We start from the raw sequence: 27,134 nt of genomic DNA, 5'->3' as shown, positions 1-27,134 counted from the left end.
CACACATCGGTGCAACACACCAGCAGCACACAAAGCAAGCAGCCCCACACACAACCTCAGCAGAAGAGGGTCGCACATCCCGCGCCACGCACACACACACAGCGAGAACAGCACACACACATACAATCTGTCAAATACAACGCCTCCCACCCACACGCACACACACACACACACCAACAGAGAGAGCACACCGACTAGCACAACGCCCAGCAGCACTCAGTCTAAACGAGACGCACAGCGTGCAGAAGACAACACAAGGCAAGACAAAAGTACATAGTACAACACAGGGAACACAAAACACACCACACAGCGTGCCAAAGTCTCATCAGCGCAACATTAGAACACAAAACACACCACACAGCGTACCGAAGTCTGATTACCAGACACACACACACACATACACACCGGGAGAGCACACACAGCACAACACAAAACACAATATAGCGTGCCAAAATCACATTATTCAGCACATACACAAAACACAGCAAGCCAAATTAAAAAACCAAAAAAAAACCACCAAAAAAACCCTGCCTACATTTCCCCAAATCTCTGGCAGGATGAAGAGTTGGAACATCTGCTAAAAGACTGTTAACTGGGAATTTCTGCTTTTAAAAAAACTTAATGTCTTAGGAGTTCTTTTAGACAGCTCTTCTCCCTTATGACACATTTGACAGTTAGGGAGACAGGTGAAATTACCAAATCAAACTCTAACAATGCTTAGGCGTTATTTATGTGAAAGAGAAATAGACTGATTTATTTCTTTTATCTCTGAACATTTTGCATTTGAGCCCATACCATTAAAATGAGATTTATGTTCTCATTATAAAGCACAAATCCCTTCAGTATAATTGCCTGATGTTGGCATTATGATTGATCAAGCGCTCATCCTCCTTCCATTGAGTGTCTTCCCTTTGTGCATGTCTGTAGAAATCTTTACAGTTGTGTTCCTGGAAGCCAGTGAGGGGGGGACAAACAACAACAAAACTAACAAAAGCACACCTGTCCCTTTGTTTATTTTGTTTTCCATCCATTATAGGGGTATTCCTACTTCATCTGAATTAACTTCTTAGCTCAAGATTTTCAAACATGGGTGTCCAAAGTTAGGTTCTTAATGACCTATTTCAAAAGTATTGACAACTCAGCAGCTCCCACTGAACTCAGCCATATTACTCGTGATTTTACAGTTACACAGGTGCTTAAATTCTTTTCTGGGTCAGGACCTAAAGCTGGGCGAAAACCTCAAAAAAAAATCCCCTGATTATTTACCAGTATATATATAAAATAAAATCACTTCTGTTGCATTCATGCCCCTTTTGTGTTTAGATAACATGAATATTCTGTAAATGAGTTTATTGCACAAATGTACATGGAAACAGTACATGTTAAGTGACTATGAGAGATAGTCACACAGTCTGAACTCATATATGTAAGAAACCTGATTACAAAGGTTATATGCATTCAATCTGTCCAGTCACAAATAACCAACACAGCTGGAATTTGGAACATTTACAATGAACTGCTCACAAATAAACTACAGAGCAGCAGATTAATTGCTGAATAATTTGATGAATAATTCTGAGAAAATTCTGAATTGCCCACAATGACTCATAAACAGAAAAAGAGGTGAAATGTGGCAAATAAATCACTCATTAGTAGCTATTTTGACAGCTCTTCTATTACTTAACAAAACATAAGGATTTCCATTTCTCCATTTTGTAATAAACTGCAAATTTGCCAGATTTTCAGAGCATGGTAAAAAAAAAAAAAACATCTTGAAAGGTGTCATGAATTGTAACCCAGACATTCATTTTAAAGGTACTTGTAGACATAAATAATAGAATAATAAAAGAGCAGAACCTAATGTTAATTGTTTATATAAGATAAATCCCAGATATATCTCCTTAAAAAACCATTTCTTCAATGATGACTCTCGTGGATTATGTTGATTCTTATAGACAAGCCCTTTATATACACATGCTATTTGCTACAGGCCAGAAAAATATGAAACCACAATGCAGTGACAGCAATAGAAATATATGTCTCACCTTTCTGACAAAGCAATAGCATTGTTTTCTATTAAAACACAAAGAATTAATTCAGAACATTTTAACTAATGGGGGGAGAGGGGGAGGAAGGCATCTCAGAACACAGAACTATTGATAAATGGACACACGTGCCCTATTCAACAAAGCACATAATCACGTGCCTAACTTTAAGTATGCCAGTGAAATCTAAAGATAAGCATGTGTTTAAATGAATCAGGATCTAAATGATTTTCCACCACACTACATTATCATGTACATCTTCTATTAATATGAAAGGGAAAAAATTAAAACCAAAATCTACAAACCTGTCTTTGCACCTTAATTTACTGACATTTTCATTGTGTTGACAGGACTGACATGTTTCTAGTAAGTTAGTGGAGTCCACTGCTGTTCCCACTATTATTATTTGATGCATTAATCATTATTGGTGGCCAGTGTTTTGCACTGAAATAGTTCATTTGGTGCAAAGAGGAGCAGAAAGTACAAATACTCTTCCAAAGCTGGCAATTACTTCCTTGTAATGCTAATTTGTTGGCTATTTAGCACAACTCTTGATAGTTCCATTTCAAGAGGCGATGGTCAGATCGGGGTGAGGGAACAAAGTCAAAGCAGAGTCCAGCACAAAGGAACCAGTTTTGCTCCTATTTACGTCTATGGGAAGGAGATTTTTCCTCTTTACCTTCAGTGGGAATAGGATTGGGCCTCAAAATATCACAGAAAAAATTTAAAAAACCCTTTCCCTATTAAAGCACCCAATCCTTCTAGGAGCTTCTCAACAGCACGCTCATCTCCCAGTGAAGTTCATGGTAGCTTAGGGCACTCTGTACCTTGAAGGATTGGGCCCAGAATCTTCTGTTCTTCAGTTGGGTCTTTTGTTCCTCAAATTATAGATATCTTTTTTTCCCGTTTCCTCTGTACAGTTATACTTGTTGAAATAGTAATGACGATGACAAATAAGAAGACAAAGTTATGTGATAAAGAAATATGGTAACTTAATAATCACATTTATCGATGCATTCCACAGTCGTAGCTTATGCGCCATATATGATCCTACAAACGCTTCCCCATCTCGATAATGCTTTGTCCTGAGAGTGGCCCCATTGCAGTCAAAAGGTCTCTTTGCATAAGTAAGGAATGGTTTGCAGGATGAGTTATATAACGAATGGGCCCAGTCCTACAAAAACTTATTTGTCAGTACCTTGCTCACAGGGGTAGTTCTGTTGGCACCCTTTCAATGGCACCACTCACAAAGGACTATGTTCTGAAACCTTTACTCTCTAAGTATCCTAGTAGACCTCACTGGGACTACTCATGTGAATAATTGCTCACCAGTGTGTGTAAGTGGCTCACAATCTGCCACTTTACTCATGTTGAGTACTGACTTTTTATGGGTAAGGTACTACTCAGCATGAGTACTAGTGGCAGCATCTGGTCCCTAACAACTACTGAAGGGAGTGATAACTACTCATGCGAGCCAGGGTTTTCAGGATCAGACCTAAAACTCATGAGAGGTTTAGAATTTTTTGCCCTGTCCTCTGTTATTTCAGCTGTTGCCCACTGCCTGCAGTTGGCTATCAGCTAGGACAATTCCTTTGCTGTTCTGTACCAATAACTATGTTTCTAAAGGTGAGTAATGATTGGCCTTAGTTGCTGTCATTGCTATTTCATAGGAAATAATGCACAAACAGGCCTTTCACTCAACTTCTCAACTTTATCTCTTCATTTTAATATATTAACTAAAAAAGAATTGGAAGCTAAAAATACATGCATGCAGCAGGAAGCACAACCTATGATCTTTCACTGTTGTTTGTACTTGTCCTTCCCTTCCTATTCCTTCCTCCTCTCCCTTTGTTTACTGCCACTCCTTGGTCTCTTCCGTTGGGTGTAGGGTCCAGTCCCACAGTCCTCATTCCCATTAGTCCCCAATGGGAGTATTCATGTGAGTAAGGACTTCAAAGAAGATTGCCTGCTCCTTCAGGCCTATTTTTGGAACAATCTTTGTCAGTAAAACTCCCCTCTCCTCCGTGGTGCAGTATTAATGAATAATTAATATAGTGCAATAATTATATGCAACAGATTTTACGATGTTCTAATTTGCATCTGGTTTTCAGCATTTTTTTTAATGAATTTACCTTTTTTGATTTTTGTTTTGAAGAAAAGAAGACTTTTTCTTTTTCCCATACATGTTCCCCCTCTGTATTGTTATTAATGGGATTGCTTTGCATGGTAACTGTGTTTTTAAACAGTTAAGTTGTAAGGTATTTACAACAACAGATTAATGGCAAGGTTTTCAATAAGCTCAGGTTAGGGAAGGAAAACAAAAGTGGGACCAAAATATATTCATATTAAATGAATAATGATTTATTCAGTGTAAACTGCTTGTGCACATATGGGTTTAATTTAAGAGAGAGAGAAATATTAACATTTCATTAATTTCAGTACAGTCTCATTATTTGTAAAATATACACAGACGAGCTTTATCCTTATGGTGGAAAGTTCCATTGTGCCTGAGAAACAGAATTGTTGACCACATTCTTCATCTCCAAGCTTTCGTTGGTCTTGTAGATAACCTGGACCCAGGCCAAACAGATGTTAATTGCAAGGAATAAATAGGTCCAGAACTCATCTGGGGATAAATCAGTGTAGCTTCCTTGTCTCCAGTCAAGCTCTGGTGACACACAGCTGAAGAGTGTGCCTAATGGAAGGCAGAGTGTTTGAGGGTTCTGAGACCTCTGGAACCATTCAGATAAAAAACCATAACTGTAACATGACCATTTCTCCTAGACTATATAGGATACCAGTGTTCCTGTTCACTCTATTGTAAATGTTAAGATGCAGTTTTTTATCAGTGAGGGTAATTTACCATCGGAATAGATCACCAAGGGTAAATTCTCTATCACTTGAGGAGTTTCTAAATCATGACTAGCTGCCTAAAGCAGATGCTTTAGTTCAGCCATAAGTTGTTGTCATGGTACATGCAGGAATCACTGGCTGACATCATAGGTGCTGGAACTAGGAGTGTGGGGGGTGCTGTAGCACCCCCTGACTTGAAGTGGTTTCCATTATATACAGGGTTTACAGTTTGTTTCAATGGCTCTCAGCACCCCCACTATAAAAATTGTTCCAGCACCCCTTGCTGACATTACACGGCCAGTCTTGCGCAGATCAGACTGGATAATCATAATGGGGTCTTCTGGCTTTAAAGTTTATGATTTTTTTAAAAAATTGGTTCATTTCCCCTGCCTATTAGATTTCAATCTAGTAAGTCTTCTTAAAACTGTAGAGTGAGAAGAAAGAAAGAAAGAAAGAAAGAAAGAAAGAAAGAAAGAAAGAAGGAAAGAAAGAAAGAAAGAAAGAAAGAAAAGTGCACAATTGTGCCTGTATTTGTCAAAGCAAAGAAAACCATCTCAGAGACCATACTTTGATTCCGCCTTCTAACCTAAGGCATGTGTCTTTTGTTTTGTAGGTGGTACCTGTGTTGTTAACCCCACAGATCTTTTTTGCTCTGTACCCGGGCGCTTGTCTCTACTCAGTTCCACTTCTAAATATAAAGTGACCATTGCGGAGGTAAAGAGGCGCCTCTCTCCACCTGAATGCCTCAATGCTTCGCTCTTGGGAGGCATTTTGAGAAGGTAAGTTGAGCTCAGGTGTAGAAGAGTCAAGGTAGCACTGTCATTCTTTTCCTTACAGACTTTTGTCTAGATCATCATAGGTAGAGTAGATCAGAAAATGAGGGTGGGGGGTGGCAGGTTCTGAGGAAACTTTCAGTGAAAACAAAGAAAAATATTCTTTTCATCAACATTTTCTGCAGAAAAAGATGGCCTTTTCATTAAAAAAAAAATTAAAAATCAGCTTTTCACTGGCAAGACCAAATGTTCCATGGAAAGCAGACCCTTTGTGTGGAAAAAATTATTTAGTCTAAAAACTAATTTCCTGTTGAAAAAGAATTTCAATGGGAAATTTTCAGCAAGCCCTAGTCACAGCCCTTACTTAGCTGCATGAGGGAATACGAGGGAGTCAGATTTTGACTCCAGCCAGGATGGAGTGAGCAGGCCCTACTTGTTCAGTTCTCCCCACTCTAGGACAAAGGGGCAGAGAGAAGAAAGCCAGTGGGCAGGGTCTTGTCTCCCCTCTGCCCCACTCACCAGCCAGAAGAGCTGCCTAGGTTTGCAACAAGCAGTAAGCTGATCTACTAAAAAGAGTGAAGTAACTTATTACATCTCACACAACCAGGGGGAAATGGGAGTGGATTGTGACTCAAAGGGGTGTGTGTAAGGGGTATGTCAATACTCCATAGTGAGCCTGGGGGGTGACTCAGGTTTGAGACCAACCACCCTTCTGCCCACACACAAATCTGTCTGATTCAGCACCTGGCTTCTAGGTCTCTGCTGTGGGGGGTAAGTCTAAGCCCTGTCCTTTTGCAGTGTGGGCACAGGTCAAGCCACAGACCCAAGCAAGAAAGTTTGTGTACTGAAGCATGGACATGTTACTACAGCTGTGGGTCCAGCAGGTGTAAGCCCAGGTTTACAATGCAGTGTGGATGCTCAAGTGCAGACATGGAACACTGAGTCCTGGGTCCCACAGATCCAGGTGTACGATGCAGTGTAGACATACTCAACGTCTCTTGAGCAGAGCTGGGTGACTAACAGGTTTTTGGATTTGTTGGAGATTTTAAAAAGTAAAAAAAATATATATCATTTTAGGTTAGACCAAAGCCATTTTTTTTTAAATTTTGAGAGAAGCAAAAAGGCAAAAAGAATATTAGTTTCAGGCCAAACAAAATGTTTCATTTTGACAAAAAATGAATGTTTTGTTTCAATGTTGACCATTTTAAAATATTTTTGAAATGTTTCAAAATAGCATTCAATAACATTTTAAAACAAAAATGTGATTTTGGACAGAAAAATTGAAACATGTCATGTAGAAAACATCAAAAAACACTGTGTCTATTTAACTGGATTTCTTTTGGAGGTGAGGATATTTCAAAAAGAACAATGTGTTGGAATCAACATGAATTCACAAAACATTTTGGTGTCACCCAATCTGCATTTTGCACCGGAAAAACTTTCAGCTGACAAATTTTGTCCAGCTCCGTTCACAAGGCTACTTGGCACAGTTTATATGAAAGCCTTTGTTCAGGACTGTGCTGAAACTAAGTAATTTAAAGATAGATTCTGATCACCGTACCCATGCTGAATATCACCTTACCCAAGTGGTACTTCAATGAGACCACTTGTAGAGTAAGTCACTACTCGGTGTGAGTAAGGGAATAAGGATCTGGCCCTGACAGATTTTTCATTGACATCAGCAGTGGTGGGATAGACCCTAGATTAGCAAAAAGGGTGAATGGAAATTTTAGATTGGCATGTAAGAAACAAACAAGTAAAATTAATACACAGATATTCTTCAGGAACTATTTTGGAGAAGTTGCATGGCCTGTGTTATACAGGAGGTTAGAATGGATGATCACAATGGGATTTTTTGGCATTGTAGTCTCTGAATCTGTGAATAAAATCAGGGTGGGATTTTTTTAATCCCATTCTCTCATGGCAGAGCAAAATCCAAGAATGGGGGGCGCTGTTTGCGAGAAAAATTGGACAGACTGGGACTGAATTTGCCTGCAGGAAGAAGGAAAGCAGCAAATGTCACCCTTCTGACTTCCTTGGTTGAAGGTAGGCTTTGTAATATTGTAATATAATAATACTGTCATGTAATAATGTGTTTGCAGTGTTGTAGCCATGTTGGCCTCAGAATATTAAGGAGACAAGGTGGGTGAGGTAATATCTTTTATTAGACCAGCTTCTGTTGGTGAAAGACAAGTTCTGAACTCTGAGTAAGCTTGAAATCTTGTCCCTTTCACCAACAGAAGTTGGTCCAACAAAATATATTACATCGCCCATCTTTGTCTATGTAATAATTTGCATCAATACGCAATTTCCATCCCTAGATTTAAATATCTTCAGCCCATTTTGTACAAAGAGGCACTGTGACTTGCCTAAGTTCATGAGGGAATCACTGGCAGAGACAGGAGTTAAAATTCAGATCTCCCATCTCCCGGTCCAATAGCTTATTCATTAGACCATGCTTCCCTTCACATTTATAGGATACTTTCTGACCAGGGAATCTCACCCATTAACCAAAGAAGTGTCACCGTGCTGTTGTGAGGTTGTCAAGGTTCCTTCCCCTCTCTGAACTCTAGGGTACAGATGTGGGGACCTGCATGAAAACCTCCTAAGCTTACTTTCACCAGCTTAGGTTAAAACTTCCCCAAGGTACAAATTAATTTTACCCTTGGACTTCCACTGCCACCACCAAACTTTATCTGGGTTCCTGAAAAAACGTAGTTTGGACACGTCTTTCCCCCCAAAATCCTCCTAACCCTTGCACCCCACTTCCTGGGGAAGGTTTGGTAAAAATCCTCACCAATTTGCATAGGTGACAACAGACCCAAACCCTTGAATCTTAGAACAATGAAAAAGCATTCAGTTTTCTTACAAGAAGACTTTTAATAGAAGTAAAAAGAAATCACCTCTGTAAAATCAGGATGGTAGATACCTTACAGGGTAATTAGATTCAAACATAGAGAATCCCGCTAGGCAAAACCTTAAGTTACAAAAAAGACACACAGACAGGAATATTCATTCTATTCAGCACAGCTATGTTCTCAGCCATTTAAAGAAATCATAATCTAATGCATCTCTAGCTAGATTACTTACTAAATTCTAAGACTCCATTCCTGTTCTATCTCCGGCAAAAGCATCACCCAGACAGACACAGACTCTTTGTTTTTCTCCCTCCTCCCAGCTTTTGAAAGTATCTTGTCTCCTCATTGGTCATTTTGGTCAGGTGCCCGCGAGGTTACCTTTAGCTTCTTAACCCTTTACAGGTGAGAAGATTTTTCCTCTGGCCAGGAGGGATTTTAAAGGGGTTTACCCTTCCCTTTATATTTATGACAGAGGTAGATGAGGATTCTATACCCATTCTACAGATGGGACTACTTCTCTGGTAAATGTGTCCTTTTTTGTGTGTCTCTTCATGAATTGCCTAGAGCTGGTTCAAAATATTGAAAATCCCCCCCCCCAAAAGGGGACACATTTTTCAACAAAGAATTTTTGTGAGAAAAATTCCTTTTTCAAACCTAGAATTGCCCATGAGCTGCTTAAGATTTCCCAGGATTTATCTGCAGTTTGAAAGGCATTCAACAAGCATTCCCTGCTGATAATTGCTGGCCTGTAGCTTGGTCATGAGCAGCTCTGTGCCCCGGAGAGGTGAGGAACACCTCCTCCTAGGTGCAGAGAGCTCTCAGCTCCCATTGACGTACTGGGAGCTCAGCACCTGGCAGGATAATACCCTACATGTCCCTTCAGATGTAAACAGGGCAGCTCAGGTTTGAAAAGGGGACAATGGAATGGTCAGCACGAGTGTGGGAGTGGAGAACACGCAGCACCTGGCAGGAAGGACCTAGCTCCTCGTGTGATCAAGCCCACTAAGCACATATGACTAGATTGCGGTTTAGGCCTTGTCTACATTGCAGATTTGCCCAGATCACAGCTGGTTGTAATCAGGATAGACCCCTACTATAGACAATGCCTTAGAATATAAACCTGCACATGGGGAGTAAGAACCATCCCACCCTTACACTCCTTTATGAGCTACCCAGACCATAGGTACTGGCACACAGGAGTAAGGCAGAGCTACGTGACCACTTACTCGGTAGGTGGGCAGGGGCTGGGCAAAGAGGTAGAGGGTGTTGGCAGAGCCTTGGTTACATCCTACTCCTACCCCAATTTGCTTGCCAGCACAGCTGGTCATGCGATGGTGGGAAGCAGTAATTTACTTCTGGGCTAAGTCAGTAGCAAATTACTTCCCTCCTGCAGTAAGGGGGAAAACAGGGAAGGGGTTGCAACTTGCAAGAGTCAGTGTGAGCTTCCCATTGCCCCTTACTCAGGGCTAGTGACAAAGCCACTATCAAGCCCGGGGTGTTGGTTCTGTTCTCTGACTGCTGGAAGAGTGTGAGCCTCTAAGAATCAGGTTTCCAGAATTAGCACTCATGTTTGTGTTGCAAACTTCACTGTTGGCCAATGCCTGCTTAAAATTAGCTGTTTGCCTGAGCATTCCTGCTGTTCGACTGGTTTGCTGGGATACTGATAGAAAGTGAACGCCAAAGGGGTGGGAACAAAGCCAAAGTGAATCCAAGTTTCTGTCTGAACAAATGTTCCTGGCAAATATGTTGAGGTATTCGCCTGGCTCTGGTGGCACATAAGTCACACTCACCTTGCATGCCCCCTGAATGCCACATTAGCACCAATTGCACTTCTTTGCCTTTTACAACCAAAGTGAAACCTGTTTATGCTACTGGTGAAGCTGTCCCCAAGACCTCCAGGGAAACAGAACATGCTTACACCAGGAACTGGGAAGGATTATACTGGCCACATTTGACAGACAAGTTACAAATCTGGGTGCCTTGTTAAACTCCCACATGATCATATAGATTACACAGCCATCACCCATGCCCTTGTCATATCTATCATACTTATACACCCATTTCTGTAGCATCTCAGAAGCTTTGATGCATTTGCCTTCCCGACACCTCTGAGAGGTAGGGAAGTGCTATTTCCCCTAATTTACAGATGAGGAACAAAACCATAGAGACTTGCCCGAGGTCACACAGGAAATCAGTAGCAAAACAAGGAATTAAACCTGGATCTCCAGCTACCCCCTTACCCCTGGGCCATCCTTCCTTTCTTTAGTATTAAGTTATTACAATGTGCGTTATATGGGGCCACAACTTAAGTCAACTTGGAAACTGGTGCAGAAGGCAGCAGCCTGGTTGGTAAGCCATGCACCACACAGTGAATGTTCTACACCAGTGCTCCAAGATCTGCATTGGCTGCCTGGTAGTTTCCAGGTGGAGTTTAAGATGCTGACTGTGACCTATAAAGCCCTAAATATCTTGAGATCAGCCTACTTAAGAGGCTGCCTTTCTCATGCTGCTATAGAGGAGTTGGGATTCCCTCCAAAACCTTTTCCATTTGGCTTATGCAGAACATCTTGCCCAGTTCTGAGAGACCACTTCATCCAGTTCTCTGGGATCCAAAGCACTCAGTTCAACTCCTGATTTCATCACTTGGGTACCTTTATTTGGAATAGAGCAAAATGACACTGAGTTGATCAGACTCAATCGTAGAAGGTGGGTACAGGGTGTACCACATATCCAAAGTTACACAAACAACCTCTTCCTTTATATACATTTACACATCATATTACATTTGCTGTACATTAAATCACACATTTTTGGAGCGGCTTGGTTACTCTGCAAGAATCAATCTCTGTACAGCATGCTCTGTACGTGTGCTGTTTACGTGGAACCTGATCTTTACATTCCATGTTTATCTTGTCCGTAGTCCCTGACATCAGGGTGTTGCTGATTATCTTAGCTAGCTAGCACAGACACCCAGACTCCAGCATACTGTTTGTCAAGCCCCTATTTACAACGTAACCTTCTTTCGCCTTCCCAATTATGCCCACTAAAAAATGAGGCAAGTTACTTATGTCAAACGAAGGCTACAAGAGGAGAGAAGAGTTGCTTGAGGAAGAGCTCTCTGGGTACATAACAGAAGGAGCCACCAGCCAGGAATTGTCCATGAAGTCCTTAGAAATTCACTATTCCCCTTCCCTGGGTGTGAACTTGACAGAATATGTTGATCTTTGGGGCCCCTCACACAGCTCATCTAATTGCAGAAGTTCTGTGCATTTCACGAGCGAGGATGTGGTTTTTGTGGAAGCTGAAGTAGGGAAATGTTGTTTTTTGTGGCCTCTTTTGTGCAGAGGAGGGTGGCTGGTTTGCTCCAGCTGGTTGCATTTTCATCGGATTGTATTTCTGCTTCTATGTCAAGGGCACTTAGCGCCAGGGCTAGGAGTTCTTTTCATGTGGCCTTGCTGAAATTGAAACAAATAAACCAAGTTGGTTGAATGTAATGGATTTCAGGAGAGTAAAATCCACACCTAGGTCTACCACAGCAAAGGCACAATCTCCCACCGACTTAGGACATCATTATAGTGCAGCCCGCATCAGAATGCAGCTCTTTGTCCCTTCCAGGGCCTGGTTTAGATAAGTGGTTTATGAGTCTGCAACAGTACCGAGCTAGTCCTTTAGCTCACAGAGTAGCAGGTTATCCTCTTACAGCCAACGTTCCTGGGGTCGAGCCCTGGGGTGGGCTGAAGGAAGCATGCAGGAGTGCAGAGATCACATTTTCTTGGAGGGGCTCCCCCACAGAAGGGAAAAAGCCAGCCATACTGTGATTTGAGGGAGGGATAGCTCAGTGGTTTGAGCATTGGCCTGCTAAACCCAGAGTTGAGAGTTCAATCCTTGAGGGGGGCCATTTAGGGATCTGGGGCAAAAATTGGGGATTGGTCCTGCTTTGAGCAGGGGGTTGGACTAGATGACCTCCTGAGGTCCCTTCCAACCCTGAGATTCTATGATTCACAAGGTGAAAAATCCAAGAGTGACTATCAAACAATTGGAACTTTAAACAAAGCAAAATATGACTTTAAAATCCAAGGCTTAAAAAAAGACCACCCAGGATTTTTTCTGCCAAACCCCACGAAGACAGCAGTTTTATTGTACTGTACACATATCTTTTCAATGATCAGCTCTTCAGTATCCCTTTCCAAGCGCTGCACTTCCTGGTAAATAGATCAGCAGGGAAAACGGCTCTTTTGTCTGCACTGATATAAAACATCATATTCTTTCTTATCCCTTTCTTTAGCCTTTGTTTTCACATCTCTCCCTCCTCCCTTCCCATCTGGTGAGTGGAAAGACAACATCCACCCCCACCTCTATTCCTTGCATAGGAGTTCTGTTGGATAGTAGCATCAGATGGAGGTAAAGCCAAGGAGGAGAGGAGACTCAGATCCAGAGCTTTCCCCTCCTGGGACACTGCCTCTTCCTTCGCTCTGGATAGGAGCATCCCTCAGTCTTGGCTAGGCCCAGGAGAGCTTCACGCTGCTCCTCGCACCTGCCATCAGAAGCCTGTCAAGGTACACAGCCTGGTCCCTCCAGTGGGGCTTTCCAGAGTTGTTTGCGTCAGCTCAACCTCAGCAACTGTCCCTTTCAATCATGCAAATCTTCCCGGTCAATTGTCAAGCGCTATAGGAACGTGTTGCCGTTCAGTGCCGGCTATAGCTGTAAACAAGGCAGTGGCCCAGATTTAAAGGGAAATAACGAATGGTCTCTGACGCCGTCTTTTGTCTCTGACTCAGGAAAATGCTCTGGTTATTAGCAATGAAGTCATTTTTTGTGTTTAAACAGGGCAATTGATTGGAAAATGCAGGGTTTTTAATGGGAAGCTAGCATCCATCTGGAGTGACTAGTACTCCACTGAAATAAGCAATAGCAAGCCAGGAAAGGAAGAAACCAAGGTGACATCACCAAGATCATAAGCAGATGTAAAAAGAGACCTGATACAGCTCAACTTCCATTTATTTTCCAATCCATATTTTTTTGTGAGAATTTTGATGGGAAAAAAGGGAAACATTTTAAGTGAAATTTCATGCAGTGTGTTTCTTATTTTTCGATGCTCTGTACAGTTAAGAACTCCCTCAAGCACTAATCAAAATAATGTGCAACACTGGCATGTATATAAAAACATAATAAAAGCTGCATCTAAATAAACAGCATGCTGGTATTGGGACAAAGCCTCAGGTTTGCTCAACAATGAGGGTGTATGAAGAATCATATCCTATAGGCGACAATATTTAGAACTTGAAATTTTAACATAGAAAGCTCTTTTCACATGCCATGTCTCAGTAAAGCACTATATAAAATTGACATCAGTTTTCTCTTTCCAGCAAATACATAATTTTAAAGTTATGTGTATGTGTGAATATATATGCACACAACACATGCAGACATATATACACATACCTTTTGATAGATAGATAGATAGATAGATAGATAGATAGATAGATAGATAGATAGATGTCATTACACCTAATTGGTACTGAAGTAGCACCCAAACAGAGCCGGAGTCCCAACTCAAGATATAAAATTCAAAACTATAATCACCTTGGTATAAGTGTCAACACAGCTATGTACTCAGCAGTGGTCCAATATACATACAATCAGTTGGTGAACAGTATTTGCAATTGTAATCACATTTGCTTTCCATTCGCCTGCATGTATTTGAAAATGTTATCCAAATGCTAACATTATTATTCTGGGCCCTGTAACATGGCTGGCCGCTTCCCATGTACCCTCCATACGTGGCAGGTACTCCACACAAACAAAGGTTTCTCTTCCTTCTCCCAGGCCTTGCTGCCTGGAGCCTTTCTTGCTTTGGGAGGCCACTCCCAGGACTTTCCTGGCTGGAGTCTCAGAGTATGTCTACACTGCAATGTAAGCCGAGGGTTAATGGGACTCGAGTCAGTTGATCCATTCTAGGGAACCCTGGGCTTGAGCATCTACATTGTATTTTACCCCTAGGTTAAAAATTTTCTGAGCCATGCTCGAACCTAGGGTTCTGGCGTCCTCAGTTCAGTGTGCAGACATGAGTCAAGGTAACCTATCCCAGAGTCCCTTCAGTGGCCACCCTAAAATACAGCTGCTCTAGCCCTAGGACTGTGGTGCATTGTGGAAAAACTTTACTGCCCATTCTGCACATTACCAGGAAACAGCTCACTTTGCAAAAGGTTTGATCGGTTCGCTCTCCATTGCAAACCCAGGAGGCTCTCTGACTGATAGTGTGTTTGAAAATCGGTGATCAGAACTGAATGGGTTAGTGCTGACCTGAGCTACTGCCGTTTGCCAAGTGTGGGGGCAGGGGAGCTTCTGTTTTCAATAGAGTGGACTGCAGATTGTTGGGATAGAGAGTGTGATGCGTTCCCCCTGGGGTGCCACTTGGAACTGGGATACCACTAAGCCAGCCTGTCCCACCAGCCTGGGTTCCCCTTACTCTGTAGTGCTGTGACTGGCTCTCAAGTCCCTTTCCAGCACACTCACAGGTAGAGACACACGCAGCTGCAGCTATAGTCACATAGATGCTGAGATCAACTCTGCATGGGAGAGCTCAGCTAAGGCATTGCCCAGCACTCAAATGCACACCCCCTCTGAAGAGTAAACCCAGAATTGTATCGTCTTGCGCTGCACAGAGAACGGTACAGCGTAAGCTAATTGAAATTCACCCTCTCCCTCAGTGTGGAGAGAGAGATGAACAGGTTTTTGCCCCCCACCCCAGTTATGAATTACACAAACTGGGCTTTGGAATAAACAAAGAGCAGGTTTATTAACTACAAAAGGTAGATTTTATGTGATGATAAGGAATAGCAAACAGAATAAAGCAGATTACCTTAGTAAATAACGCCCCCGCCCCACAAACTGAGCTTAACACACTAGACAGGTAGGATACAAATTAGCAAATTCTCACCCTGAGTGATAAACAGTCTGGCAGATTCTTAAGACACAAGTTGTCTTGGCTTTCCCAGGTTTTCATACACAGGCTAAAGACCCTTCTAGCCAGGGATCATCACTTCCCCTTCTCACAGTTCAGTCTTTGTTCCTTAGATGTTTCCAGGTGTGTTGTTGTAGGGAGAGTGAGGACCCCCCATAATGTCATTTTCCCCCTTTTATATCTTCTCTCCACTTGCTGGAAAGCTCTTTTGCTGTGACCTGGGTCAAACAGTTCCCATTGTATAGTGCTTTCTCTGAGAGGTTTCTACTGTACACAGTTCCTGGGGTAATCCTTGTGCTTGTGTGCATTTCCTTAGTAAGCCATTAACATCATTTGGCCTTTTTACTGTCATACCTGAAAGGCTGCTTGTGGGTGTTTTCAACCTCAGGACATGCTTCAGCTACACAGACATTACCAAACTTCATAACTTTGCATATGATGATAGCACATACAATCTAATGAGATATTACCGTCTAGCAGATCAAGACTTTTAGAATGACACCTCACAAGGCAACTTTGTACAAGGCATATCCTAATTACATGACAGTGGTGAATGTTGGGGTGTCAGAGTGTCACAGAGAGGACTAAGGAAGTTGTGCCATGGAATTGTGGGATACTTCTGGATGACTCCCAGGGCCTGAGTCAAGCAGTGCTGCAGCTACACTGCAAAGCAATAGGGCTCAGACCCTGGGTCCTGGCTTGACTTGGGTTTGGACTCAGGACACTGAGTCCAAGCCCTAGGTTAGTGCAATTGTACTTGTAGATGCAAGGGAGTATTAGCCTTGAACCCCGGCTCAAACATGGGCTTACATTGCAGTGTAGACCTACCAACAGTCCTAACTCCCAGGACTCTCTGCTACAGCCAGATCATCCCTAGAAGTCTTTAATCCCTGAGCATTCCCCACTTCACTGCAGCCTCCTGCTGCTCTTTATAGGGCAGTCACCCTGATCTCTCCCAGATGTGGCTCAGTATGTAATCAGCCCTTCAGCTTTAAAGGGGCAAGATCAGGGGTCTGTTATGCTAGGTGCTGTATAAATAGTAGAAACAGTTTCCTTTTTCCAACTCAGCAGTATGTTTAGCTTGCTGGGGCATTTCCTTTGTTCAGTTCAGGAGTATACCCTTGCATTCCGGATCCAGAATAAATGCTTTTAACATACGAGGCAAAATATGTTTTTGAGCAGTGGTTCTCAACCAGGGACACGCGTACCCCTAGGGGTATGCAGAGTTCTTCCATGGGGTGCATCAACTCATCTAGATATTGGCTTAGTTTTACAGCAGCTACATAAAAAGCACTAGCGAAGTCAGTACAAACTAAAATTTCATACAGACAAACTGAAAAAATACGCGATTTTTCAGTACTAGTGTGCTGCGACACTTTTGTATTTTTATGTCTGATTTTGTAAGTGAGGTATGCAAGATAAATCAGACTCCCGAAAGGGGTACAGTAGTCTGGAAAGGCTGAGGACCACTGGTTTTGAGCATCCATAAACAGATTGTGCTTGCAAAAGTCGATGTCGACTTATGTCACATAATGAGTGTCACGTGTTCAGTGCATGCATTTAATTGGTTCAGACATGCCGTTAGGTGTATGACAATCTGATTTAGGCAGACAGTGGGGGGTTTGCGTGTGGAAATTGAAGCTGTTCCTGTGGCAGAAAAAAACTTAAGGGAGATGACAACAGCATCACCCTCTAAATGGAAAGAGGTATTAGTGTAATTGACACCTCCCTCCGGCAGGTTCAGGGAATCTGGCCCCACCTCTTGGTATTTGCTGATCCCTGGGCTCCTCACTTAAGATGGGTTTCACTGGAAATTAAACTGGGGAAACCCACCCATTCAATAAACATACAAAGGAAAATTCAAAGATATGCCGCTGCAGTGAAATCCACTACCCACCTGCACAAAGCCTCAGTAATCAGACTCCAGGGAATGGGGGAAGGACCCAGCAGTTGTGATGAGATGGATGAAATCCATCTTCTCACCAGCAGGACTTCACTGCAGCCTTTTCAGAGCTGCTATTCCAACTGAAAGGCTGGAAGAGTGGCCACCGTGACCCTCCATCCCCTACACAGTGCCCCATATCTGGGCTATAAATAATAGCAGGGCCAAGAGGCCAGAATCTGATCTCAGTTACACTGGAGTAACTGAGATCAAGGATGTTTTCACACTGCAGTAACCTGTTGTTCTTACTTTGTTTTTTAAATATATAGCTGAAATAATTATTTAAAAAAAAGTTTCGTATAAACTGATTGACCCATTTGTCTGCCTCCAGGGGAAGCCTTACATTTGGCCAGGGATTTTGGCTACACTTGCGAAACAGAGTTCCCAGCCAAGGCAGTAGGAGAACATCTTGCCAGGCAGCATATGGAACAGAAAGAACAGACAGCGAGGAAAAAGATGATCCTAGCGACAAAGTAAGCAAGAAAAATCATTCAACACAAGAAATGTGTCCAGATGCTTTTCATTTGGATCATGGGAGGTTTATTATTATTTGTATTACAACAGCCCCCAGAGGCAGCAAGCAAGATCAAGGCCCCTTTGTTCTAAGTACTGTCAAAACACAGGAAGAGACAGCGTTTAACCAAAGAGTTTACCATGGGACTGCTCTCAGTGCAGGGAGTTAAGCATGTGCATAAGTCTTTGCAGGATTGGAGCATAAATAGGGAGGGAGCATTATTTAAATGCAGGCTCTTTGGGGCAGAGGCCACCTCTGTGTCCTGTGTTTGTACAGTGTCCAGCACAATCCTGCTCCATGACTAGGGCTCCAATCTGCTACCACAATACAACTAATAACTCATAATTATTCCCAATGTACAGAGGGGGAATTAAGGCGGGGGGGGCAGATCCTCAGCTGGTGCAACTGTTGCAGCTCCACTAAAGTCCAGGGAGCTATGACAATTTACACCAACTGAGGATCTCCACCAGAGAGATTAAGGCCCAGATTTTTAAAACAATTTAAGCCTTGCTGCGCTCAGCATCGCAATGCCTAACTGAGCTGGGAGCCTAACTGATTTTCAAAAGGGATTTAGGTGCTGAGGAGTCTAGATCTCGACTGTTGATGGGATTTACACTCCTAAGTTCCTAAATCCCTTTTGGAAATGAGATTTAGGCTCCAAAATACATTAGGCCTTGTGATGCCGAGCACAGCCATGCCTATAAAGATCGGGGCCTTGGTGACTTGCCCAATATCACACTGGAAGTCTGTAGCAGAACCAGGAACTGAAGCCAGCCCTCCTAAATTCCCAATTCACAAGATCACCCTGCCTCATTAGCGGCTAAAATAAATGGGAACAAACCATGCCAGAATATAACTCATGAAATAAAGATAATTTGCTGGGAAGAAGGTATGCAGACCCGGTGGACCTTATGGTCAATACACATGAACAGTTACAGTTTTTCATTGTTGGACCACAAGTATCTTTGGCTATTCAGAGCAGACTTTTGCTGTCATCGCATCGTTTATATGTCCAACGCTCTACGTGAATCAGAGCCAAGACTTCGTTGAGTTCTAAGTGGCAAAGCACACCAAGGGCTAGGCAATCTAGTGCTCTGCATGTGGAATTCCTACTGAGGCAAAAGAGAGTTCCATGCCCAGACTGAGACCAATGTGTGACTCAGGATATGCGTGTGCACCCCTGGCTTTATGTCAAGCTTTATTCATTCATGGCCCTGCAGCCCTTTGACAACCTTGGGTACAATGAAAGATGGGAGTGCAAAGTATTGTTATTATTATACTTATGTGCTGCCCCCAAATACATCAGCTGTCTGATGCATTTCACAAATGTAGGAATAAGTAAATAACCCAGAAGTTGCTAAACCACCACTTGGCTCATTGGGAGTTGCGTAGCTATGCTTCTGTTGAGTGTTTAGGGCTTGATTGTGCCTCCAGGCATAGCCCTGAGCAAAGGGGTGGTATATGTAAGCTGCACCCCCCCAGAACTACTCCAGGAGGCATGGTGAGTCAGCAACACCCCTCCGAGGCACAAATTCTTCTATTCTCTCTCCTTCCCCTCGGGAGATAGTAAATTGCCTCTGGCTTATACAACCAACAAATTACCATCCTCCCCAGGCTGGTTCAGCTCTACTGGCTGGCCCATCGGGGGACACGCCAGCCCATTCCCCTGCCACTTTCTCCATTTACTAGCCACCTGCTCGCAGAGAGGGTGAGGAGTAGTGGGCACACAGAGTCCATTTACCTCTGCATATCCGGACCCACAATCCAGCCAGTCCATCCGGAGGCCTCATAAAGAGGTTATCTGATCCACCGCACACCCCAGCACAGATACGTAGTCCACATCATAACCTACCCCCCATTCTGTATACATGATACATTGATATGGACAAGATAAATAAAGAGGGAAGTAAACGGCAGTTTGAACGGGAAGTGCTCCCTGATCCTTAATGCAACCATTGCCGCCATGACTCTATCATATTTTCAGAGTCATAGAAATGCCATATTTCCCTTCCACCAGCTAAAAGTACTTGCTATTTGGTCAGTTAACCATACCTTTAAAGGTAAAGATATCATTTATCATACCGTATGTAGGGTGACGTAGTGTAACGGACTGGCTGGTGTGTATGTAACAAATGCCCTCTACTGGATGGAATTTGGACTATACCACACAGAATCATAGGCCCTAAGATATTGTGATCCAGATACTAGAAAAAAGGGCATCATACAAATGTCTATAATAAATAATACATCCATAATTATGCTTCTAAAGAACATTCTCCATTAGCTCAAGTTTCAGAGCTGCTATTTATGGTGTAGGAGGATCTGAGCTTTAGCTTAGCAGTGGACAAGAAGTTCATAGCTGCCATGGTGTACACCATAGTGACAACTATGAAGCTCTCCATAGTTATGCTCTCTGAAATTAAACTGAAATTCCTGGGCACCATAGACACTCAAGGATATGCTGTGTCTAATCTTACCTTCTGTGCCACTGACAGTTCCACTGTCCTCCACTGATTACAGTTGCTGGCTAGTTGTGGTACATCTTCCTACATGATGCCCAGGGCATTCAATATCCTCTATCTCTGTCTTCTGCCAGCTCGTCCTTGGCCTTCCTCATTTTCTCCTGGGGTGTACCCCATTCAGTGCTCACACAGCATTTCTCCCATCTTCCATACAGTGGACTGGACATGTCTCAGCCACCTAAGCCTTCTTTCTTTGATTATATTGTCTAACAAACCCTGCGCTGTAAGCTACCTTACTCTCGCGTTGTTATTTTATCTTCCCATTAAATATGTAGTTGTTTAAGGAAGTAAATGAACTGGTGGGTCGGTTGCCGGGCACTGCCCTCTACTGGATACAATCAGAACTGCTTAACTGTGTATTATTGATCGAGCTGATGAGATTTTCTGAATTTCGAGTGCTTGATAAAATATGAAAAATGTTGACAAAAGTTCCCCAACGAAAATGTTCTGGTTTTTCAGTCAGCCGGTGGAAATTTCTTAACCACTGAAAAATGTCATGGAAATGTCAACATTTTTTGAAATTTTGAAAAATCAGCAAAAATGTTTTTTTCTCCTTGTTTGATTGTTTATTTTACCACCTCTAGAATTATTAACATTCTGTTGAATATTATGCTTCATCTCAAGGAGTAGGGGACTTTGATTACAGAGCAGTAAGGTTTGAGTTCTAGCCTTACTGACTCTGTGAAGTTTCAAATATTTATTATTTATATTCCAGTAATGCCCAGGATGATCAATTATGGACCAGAACCACTGTTCCCTCTAAGCTGTGCATGTGTGCGCGTGCACACAGATCCTAAACCGCGTGCATATGGTGAAACACCGGGCGCACAAACAATGAAATACTACATCGGAGCCAGGCCGAAATATCGTTTACGGGCGACTTTTGACATTGTTCGCCCACCATCTAACAACACAGCCAGATTCTATTAGCTGGCAACGGGGGGAAAGGGATAATGTATAATGTATAAGCATTTTACTCGCGTGGGCGCATTTGCCTCATGACGCACAAATTTGAACTCTGCTTCAAAAATTTTCACAGAAGAAATTTTTTGTGCACACGGCCTGTCAAAAATTAGAGGGAACATCAGAACTAAATTGTACTAGGCACTGCACACACAGAACAAAAAAAGTCTGTGAACCAAGGAGTTTATAATCTAATAAGCTGTGATGCACTGTATAGGGACAATCATGAAGTTGCAGCTGACCACAGATGTGTTACAGGATCAAAGGCTGTAGAACGCCTGCATGCAATAGTCCAAAACTCATACCACTGGCTTAAAGTGGAGAGAAACAGGATACCACTTTGATTGTCATTCACTGTAGATATAATCAAATGCTGAAAATCCATAAACACACCAGAGGCAGATAGCCCTTGATAAACTCTTTCAATTCCCCAAGGAGCCATAAAAAACAATTACTCTGTCAGACCCACAAAGTCCACATGGCAACTTCAATTATGTACACGAGTCTAGCACAGAGCCACGTCACATGCATGCACTGTTTCAAAGCGCCTCTTTCTCAAAAGAGCAATCGAGCCCTCAGACAAGCCAGATGCACTGCAGGAATATCTACCTGTAAAAAACCTAACAAACCTCTGGCACAAAAGAGGTGATGTCCTGCTATGCCATCAGCTCTATAACTTCCACTCCATTGCATCACCATCATTCAGCTAAGGACACAAAATACAGCTATGGAACTAACGTACTATGGCAATCCATACATTAGCGTCACTTTCATTGACACAGATCGATCGATAGGTAGTTAACATTTGAGTGAGTTATTCTAAGCCAGCAATGGTTGCTTGCTTGCTTTCTCCACTATTTGTTTAAGCATCAGAGAAAGTAATTAGAGATTACTAAGGGTATATTTCAGAGTAGCAGCCGTGTTAGTCTGTATTCGCAAAAAGAAAAGGCGTACTTGTGGCACCTTAGAGACTAACAAATTTATTTGAGCATAAGCTTTCATGAGCTACAGCTCACTTCATCAGATGCATTCAGTGGAAAATACAGTGGGGAGAATTATATACATAGAAAACATGAAACAATGGGTGTTACCATACAGACTGTAACCAGAGTGATCACTAAAGGTGAGCTATTACCAGCAGGGGCCGGGGGGGGAACCTTTTGTAGTGATAATCAAGGTGGGCCATTTCCATCAGTTGACAAGAACGTCTGAGGAACGGGGTGAGGAGGTGGGATAAACATGGGGAAATAGTTTTACTTTGGGTAATGACCCATCCACTCCCAGTCTCTATTCAAGCCTAAGTTAATTGTATCCAGTTTGCAAATTAATTCCAATTCAGCAGTCTCTCGTTGGAGTCTGTTTTTGAAGTTTTTTGTTGAAGAATTGCCACTTTTAGGTCTGTAATCGAGTGACCAGAGAGATTGAAGTGTTCTCCAACTGGATTTTGAATGTTATAATTCTTGACGTCTGATTTGTGTCCATTTATTCTTTTACGTAGAGACTGTCCAGTTTGACCAATGTACATGGCAGAGGGGCATTGTTCATCACCTGAATTTAGGCCCTGTATTGAGAGAAAAATTGAGAAAACAGTGATCTGCTCACAGTTGCAGATATTCCAGGTGTAGCAAAAGAGGCTACATTCATCGAATGAAATGGTTTCCTGTGAATTCTTGACTGAGCTCTAATTTACATTAACGTACACACAAAGTGAGTCAAACTTTAGGTTGTCATTCAGGTCAGTCAGGTCTGAAATTTGGGTGTGAGTTCTGGTTGGTTCTAATATCACACAGACTGGTTTGCCCATCCTTGGCAGCCAAGGAAGTAATGTTTCATGTATGACTTGAGCAGATCTGTGGTAGAGCCACTGAGGAGTGTACATTCAGCTGGGTAGACACCCAGTCTCCCATTCGCAGACGTTCATTGCGTTTGCAAACTTTGAATAGCGGGTTGGACATCTGACCACTTGCCCCATCTGATTTTCACCCAAAATTCAGCCGCAGGTGTAAAAGGGTGGATGTGTGTTTTGTGGGTGCAATGGAAAAAAAGGAGCAAATTTTGTGGCTGCAACTTGCGCCCAGCACAGGAAATAACCCTTCTGGATATGAGTACTTGTGGCACCTTAGAGACTAACAAATTTATTAGAGCATAAGCTTTCGTGGGCTACAGCCCACTTCATCGGATGCATAGAATGGAACATATAGTAAAATATATGTATATATACACATACAGATAAGTTGGAAGTTACCATACAAACTGTGAAAGGCAAATTAGTTAAGAAGAGCTATTATCAGCAGGAGAAAAAAACTTTTGTAGTGATAATCAAGATGGCCCATTTAGACAGTTGACAAAAAGGTGTGAGGATACTTAACATGGGGAAATAGATTTAATATGTGCAATGACCCAGCCACTCCCAGTCTCTATTCAAACCCAAGTTAATGGTATCTAGTTTGTATATTAAGTCCAGCTAAAACCTCTTCAGTGCATCATCAAAGATTTACAACCTATCCTGAAAAATGATCCCTCACTCTCACAGATCTTGGGAGACAGGCCAGTCCTCGCTTCCAGACAGCCCCCCAACCTTAAGCAAATACTCACCAGCAACCACACAACAAAAACACTAACCCAGGAACCTATCCTTGCAACAAAGCCCAATGCCAACTCTGTCCACATATTTATTCAAGTGACACCATCATAGGACCTAATCACATTAGCCACGCCATCAGGGACTCATTCACCTGCACATCTACCAATGTGATATATGCCATCATGTGCCAGCAATGCCCCTCTGCCGTGTACATTGGCCAAACCGGACAGTCTCTATGCAAAAGAATAAATGGACACAAATCAGACATCAGGAATCATAACATTCAAAAATCGGTAGGAGAATACTTCATCCTCTCTGGCCACTCAGTAAGATTTAAGGGTGGCAATTTTGCAACAGAAAAGCTTCAAAAACAGACTCGAAGGAGAAACTGCTGAGCTTGAATTAATTTGCAAACTAGATACCATTAACCTGGGTTTGAATAGAGACTGGGGGTGGCTGGGTCATTACACATATTGAATCCATTTCCTTAAGTTAAGTATCCTCATACCTTCTTGTCAACTGTCTAAATGGGCCATCTTGATCATCACTACAAAAGGTTTTTTTCTCCTGCTGATAATAGCTCATCTTAACTAATTAGCCTGTCACAGTTTGTATGGTAACTTCCAACTTATATATATATATATATATATATATATATATTTTACTATATGTTCCATTCTATGCATCTGATGAAGTGAGCTGTAGCCCACGAAAGCTTATGCTCTAATAAATTTGTTAGTCTCTAAGGTGCCACAAGTCCTCCTGTTCTTTTTGCGGATATAGGCTAACACGGCTGCTATTCGGAAATCTTCTGGATATGTACCTCCCCCCTCCAAGTTGTTAACAGTCGTCATTTGGCCATGATTGGAGTAAAGCGTCCCTCACATCCCTGCTTGGTGCTGCTCAGACTGTGACTGTGGCCATGATGAGGAGATCTGGGGCAACTTGCCTGATACAGCTGGTGGCAAGCAAGAGAGGAAGGAGAGGGGAGGCAGTGGGTAGAGTATCGGCTAGGAATATAGCCCAGTGGGTGGCAAAGGGGCAAGCCGTGGGAGGACCCTGACCCCACCCACTCGCTCCCTGGCCTAAGTAGATGACTGGATGCAGAGCGAGGTGTACGCTGCTCATGGAAAGGAGTAGTAACTTGCTTTCCCCTAGAGAATGAGAAGTACTGTGCCTCTTGGAGTCACAATTCACCCTCTGGTCTGCTCTTGGGACAGCGTGCCCATGTGCCAACCCTTAGTCAGGGCTGCCTGCAGAATCACAGGCTGTCCCAGAGCGAGTCACTATGGAGCCCCACCGAGTCGACTTCTTTGACTGGGAAGCCACTTTAAAGTAGGTTACTGCTCTCTGTCAGTTTTCATGTATAATGTAAAGCTGCTTTTCTCCCCCTTCAATCCGCAGTCCTATTTAATGACTTCCGACATGTCAGGAGGGAAGAGAGAGGAACTGAGCACTTGGCTCAGTTCTGACACTTGCCGTAGTCAAATCCTAACAACTTTTAAGCTGAACGTTTCCAACAGGTAGAACCTGGAGGTAGAACTGACAGGCATCCTAGGTGTGTTAGATCATGTATAAGCCAAAGCACTTGACTGATTTCTGTTGTTAAAAGAGTCTTTCTTCCCCCTCTAAGGGACTGATTCATTAAAACTGTATACTCCAGATGCAGACACTTCTCTGTAATTTTACCAGAAAAAGTGCTGAATACCTCTCTTTAGATAAAGGTCTGCACTGATGCAAACCTTTCAACAAGTCAGCTCGCAGAGCCATATTCACTGCCCCCATTTACAAGAGGCAGGCTGAGTAAACCCAGACTAGCACAGAGGTCACTAGTCTGTTATAGTTTATGGGGTTCCACCTTTAGTGTAAGGGGGTTGTGGTATTGAAGATCCCAAGTTCAAACCCACTTGATGACTCCTAAGGGAATCACTTACAAAAATGGCATCTAAAAGGACTCAAACTTCAGTAGGCCTCAGATTCGTAGGATGAGATGATTTTATTGTACATTTGCACGCTTCCCTCCAGTGGCTGTTCTGCAAGAGGATAGCAGCCCACTATTGCTGCCAACTAATGGAGTTACTCCTTTAGCCCAAGAATAGAGATGTTAGAGCTGGTTTGAACATTTTTGTCTCAATGTTTGTGGAGACCTATTGGTTTTGAATAAGTTTTTATCAGGCATGGGAGGCAACAGAGAAAGAAAGGGGCAACTTTCTTATACTTTATAGCCTAATGGTGCGGGCCTTTGGGTGGGATATGGGAGACACTGCTTCAAATACTGCTCTGCCTAAGTCAGAGTGATGTTGGGTGAAAGACTCTCCTCTGAATGAGGCCTAATTACCGTGGATGGACACAGAGCTCAGATTTCAGCCTGAAGGGAACATTTTGACACACTTCCATTTCAGTGAAAACATTCAAAAGTTTTTGATGTGGAACAAAACCAGATTTCAAAAGTTGCTGCAAAATGGAATTACTGTCCTCCTGTCAGCCATAGAGAGAGGGCTGTGATGGGTTGTAATAGGTCCTGGGTTCAGACCCAGTAGATGACCCACAGGTAGTCATAACATGGACATAATGAACAGCAGCGGGGGCAAATAGCTCTGGGAACATTTTGCTCCACCGTTCCCACTGCCGCATTTGGCTGCAGAGCTGAGGTTAGCAGGACCCAGGACAAGACCCAGGGTTAAGAGGACCCAGGACAGGACCCAGGACAGGGGGCTAGGCGAAGCACTTTATGTGCAGTTAGCCAGTTTGCACGTGCAGATATCCTCTTGCCTACCTATACAGTGTCTGTACAAATTTTGCAGAGAAGTTTAGGGTATGTCTAGCATGTTAACAGGCTTTCAGACATACCCTGCCAGTAGTGTAGACAAAATGTAACCCTTTAAAAGTGTGGTAGCTGGCCCAGCTAACACATCTTTAAAGGTGTTAAAACTGTTCCATTCGAGGTGCAAAAATCATGTGTAAAAACAGGTCAGGAAACCTATTTTCCAACATAACCTATTTCTTTAGTCTACACAGGGTCCTACAGAGAGGCTTGTGAAGAATCTGCTGACAATAGAATCTCAGGGTTGGAAGGGACCTCAGGAGGTCATCTAGTCCAGCCCCCTGCTCAAAGC

At 42.8% G+C, this 27,134-nt stretch overlaps 1 protein-coding gene across 5 annotated transcripts in view; it reads left to right on the top strand.

Moving 5' to 3' along the window:
• The window catches only part of TFAP2D (transcription factor AP-2 delta), a 55,771-nt gene that overhangs the window by 10,762 nt on the left and 17,875 nt on the right, over positions 1 to 27,134 (top strand). For all 5 annotated transcript variants that reach the window (XM_074947449.1, XM_074947452.1, XM_074947451.1 and 2 more), the window contains 3 exons: positions 5,512 to 5,677; positions 7,599 to 7,717; positions 17,767 to 17,908. In XM_074947449.1, coding sequence (XP_074803550.1) covers positions 5,512 to 5,677; positions 7,599 to 7,717; positions 17,767 to 17,908 — 427 coding nt within the window. The remainder of the gene's footprint in view (positions 1 to 5,511; positions 5,678 to 7,598; positions 7,718 to 17,766; positions 17,909 to 27,134) is intronic.

Source organism: Natator depressus, chromosome 3 (assembly GCF_965152275.1).
Source record: "Natator depressus isolate rNatDep1 chromosome 3, rNatDep2.hap1, whole genome shotgun sequence".
In the NCBI taxonomy this organism is placed as follows: Eukaryota; Metazoa; Chordata; order Testudines; family Cheloniidae; genus Natator; species Natator depressus.
Note: the sequence above shows the minus strand (reverse complement) of the source record. Positions and strands in the feature narration are given on the sequence as shown.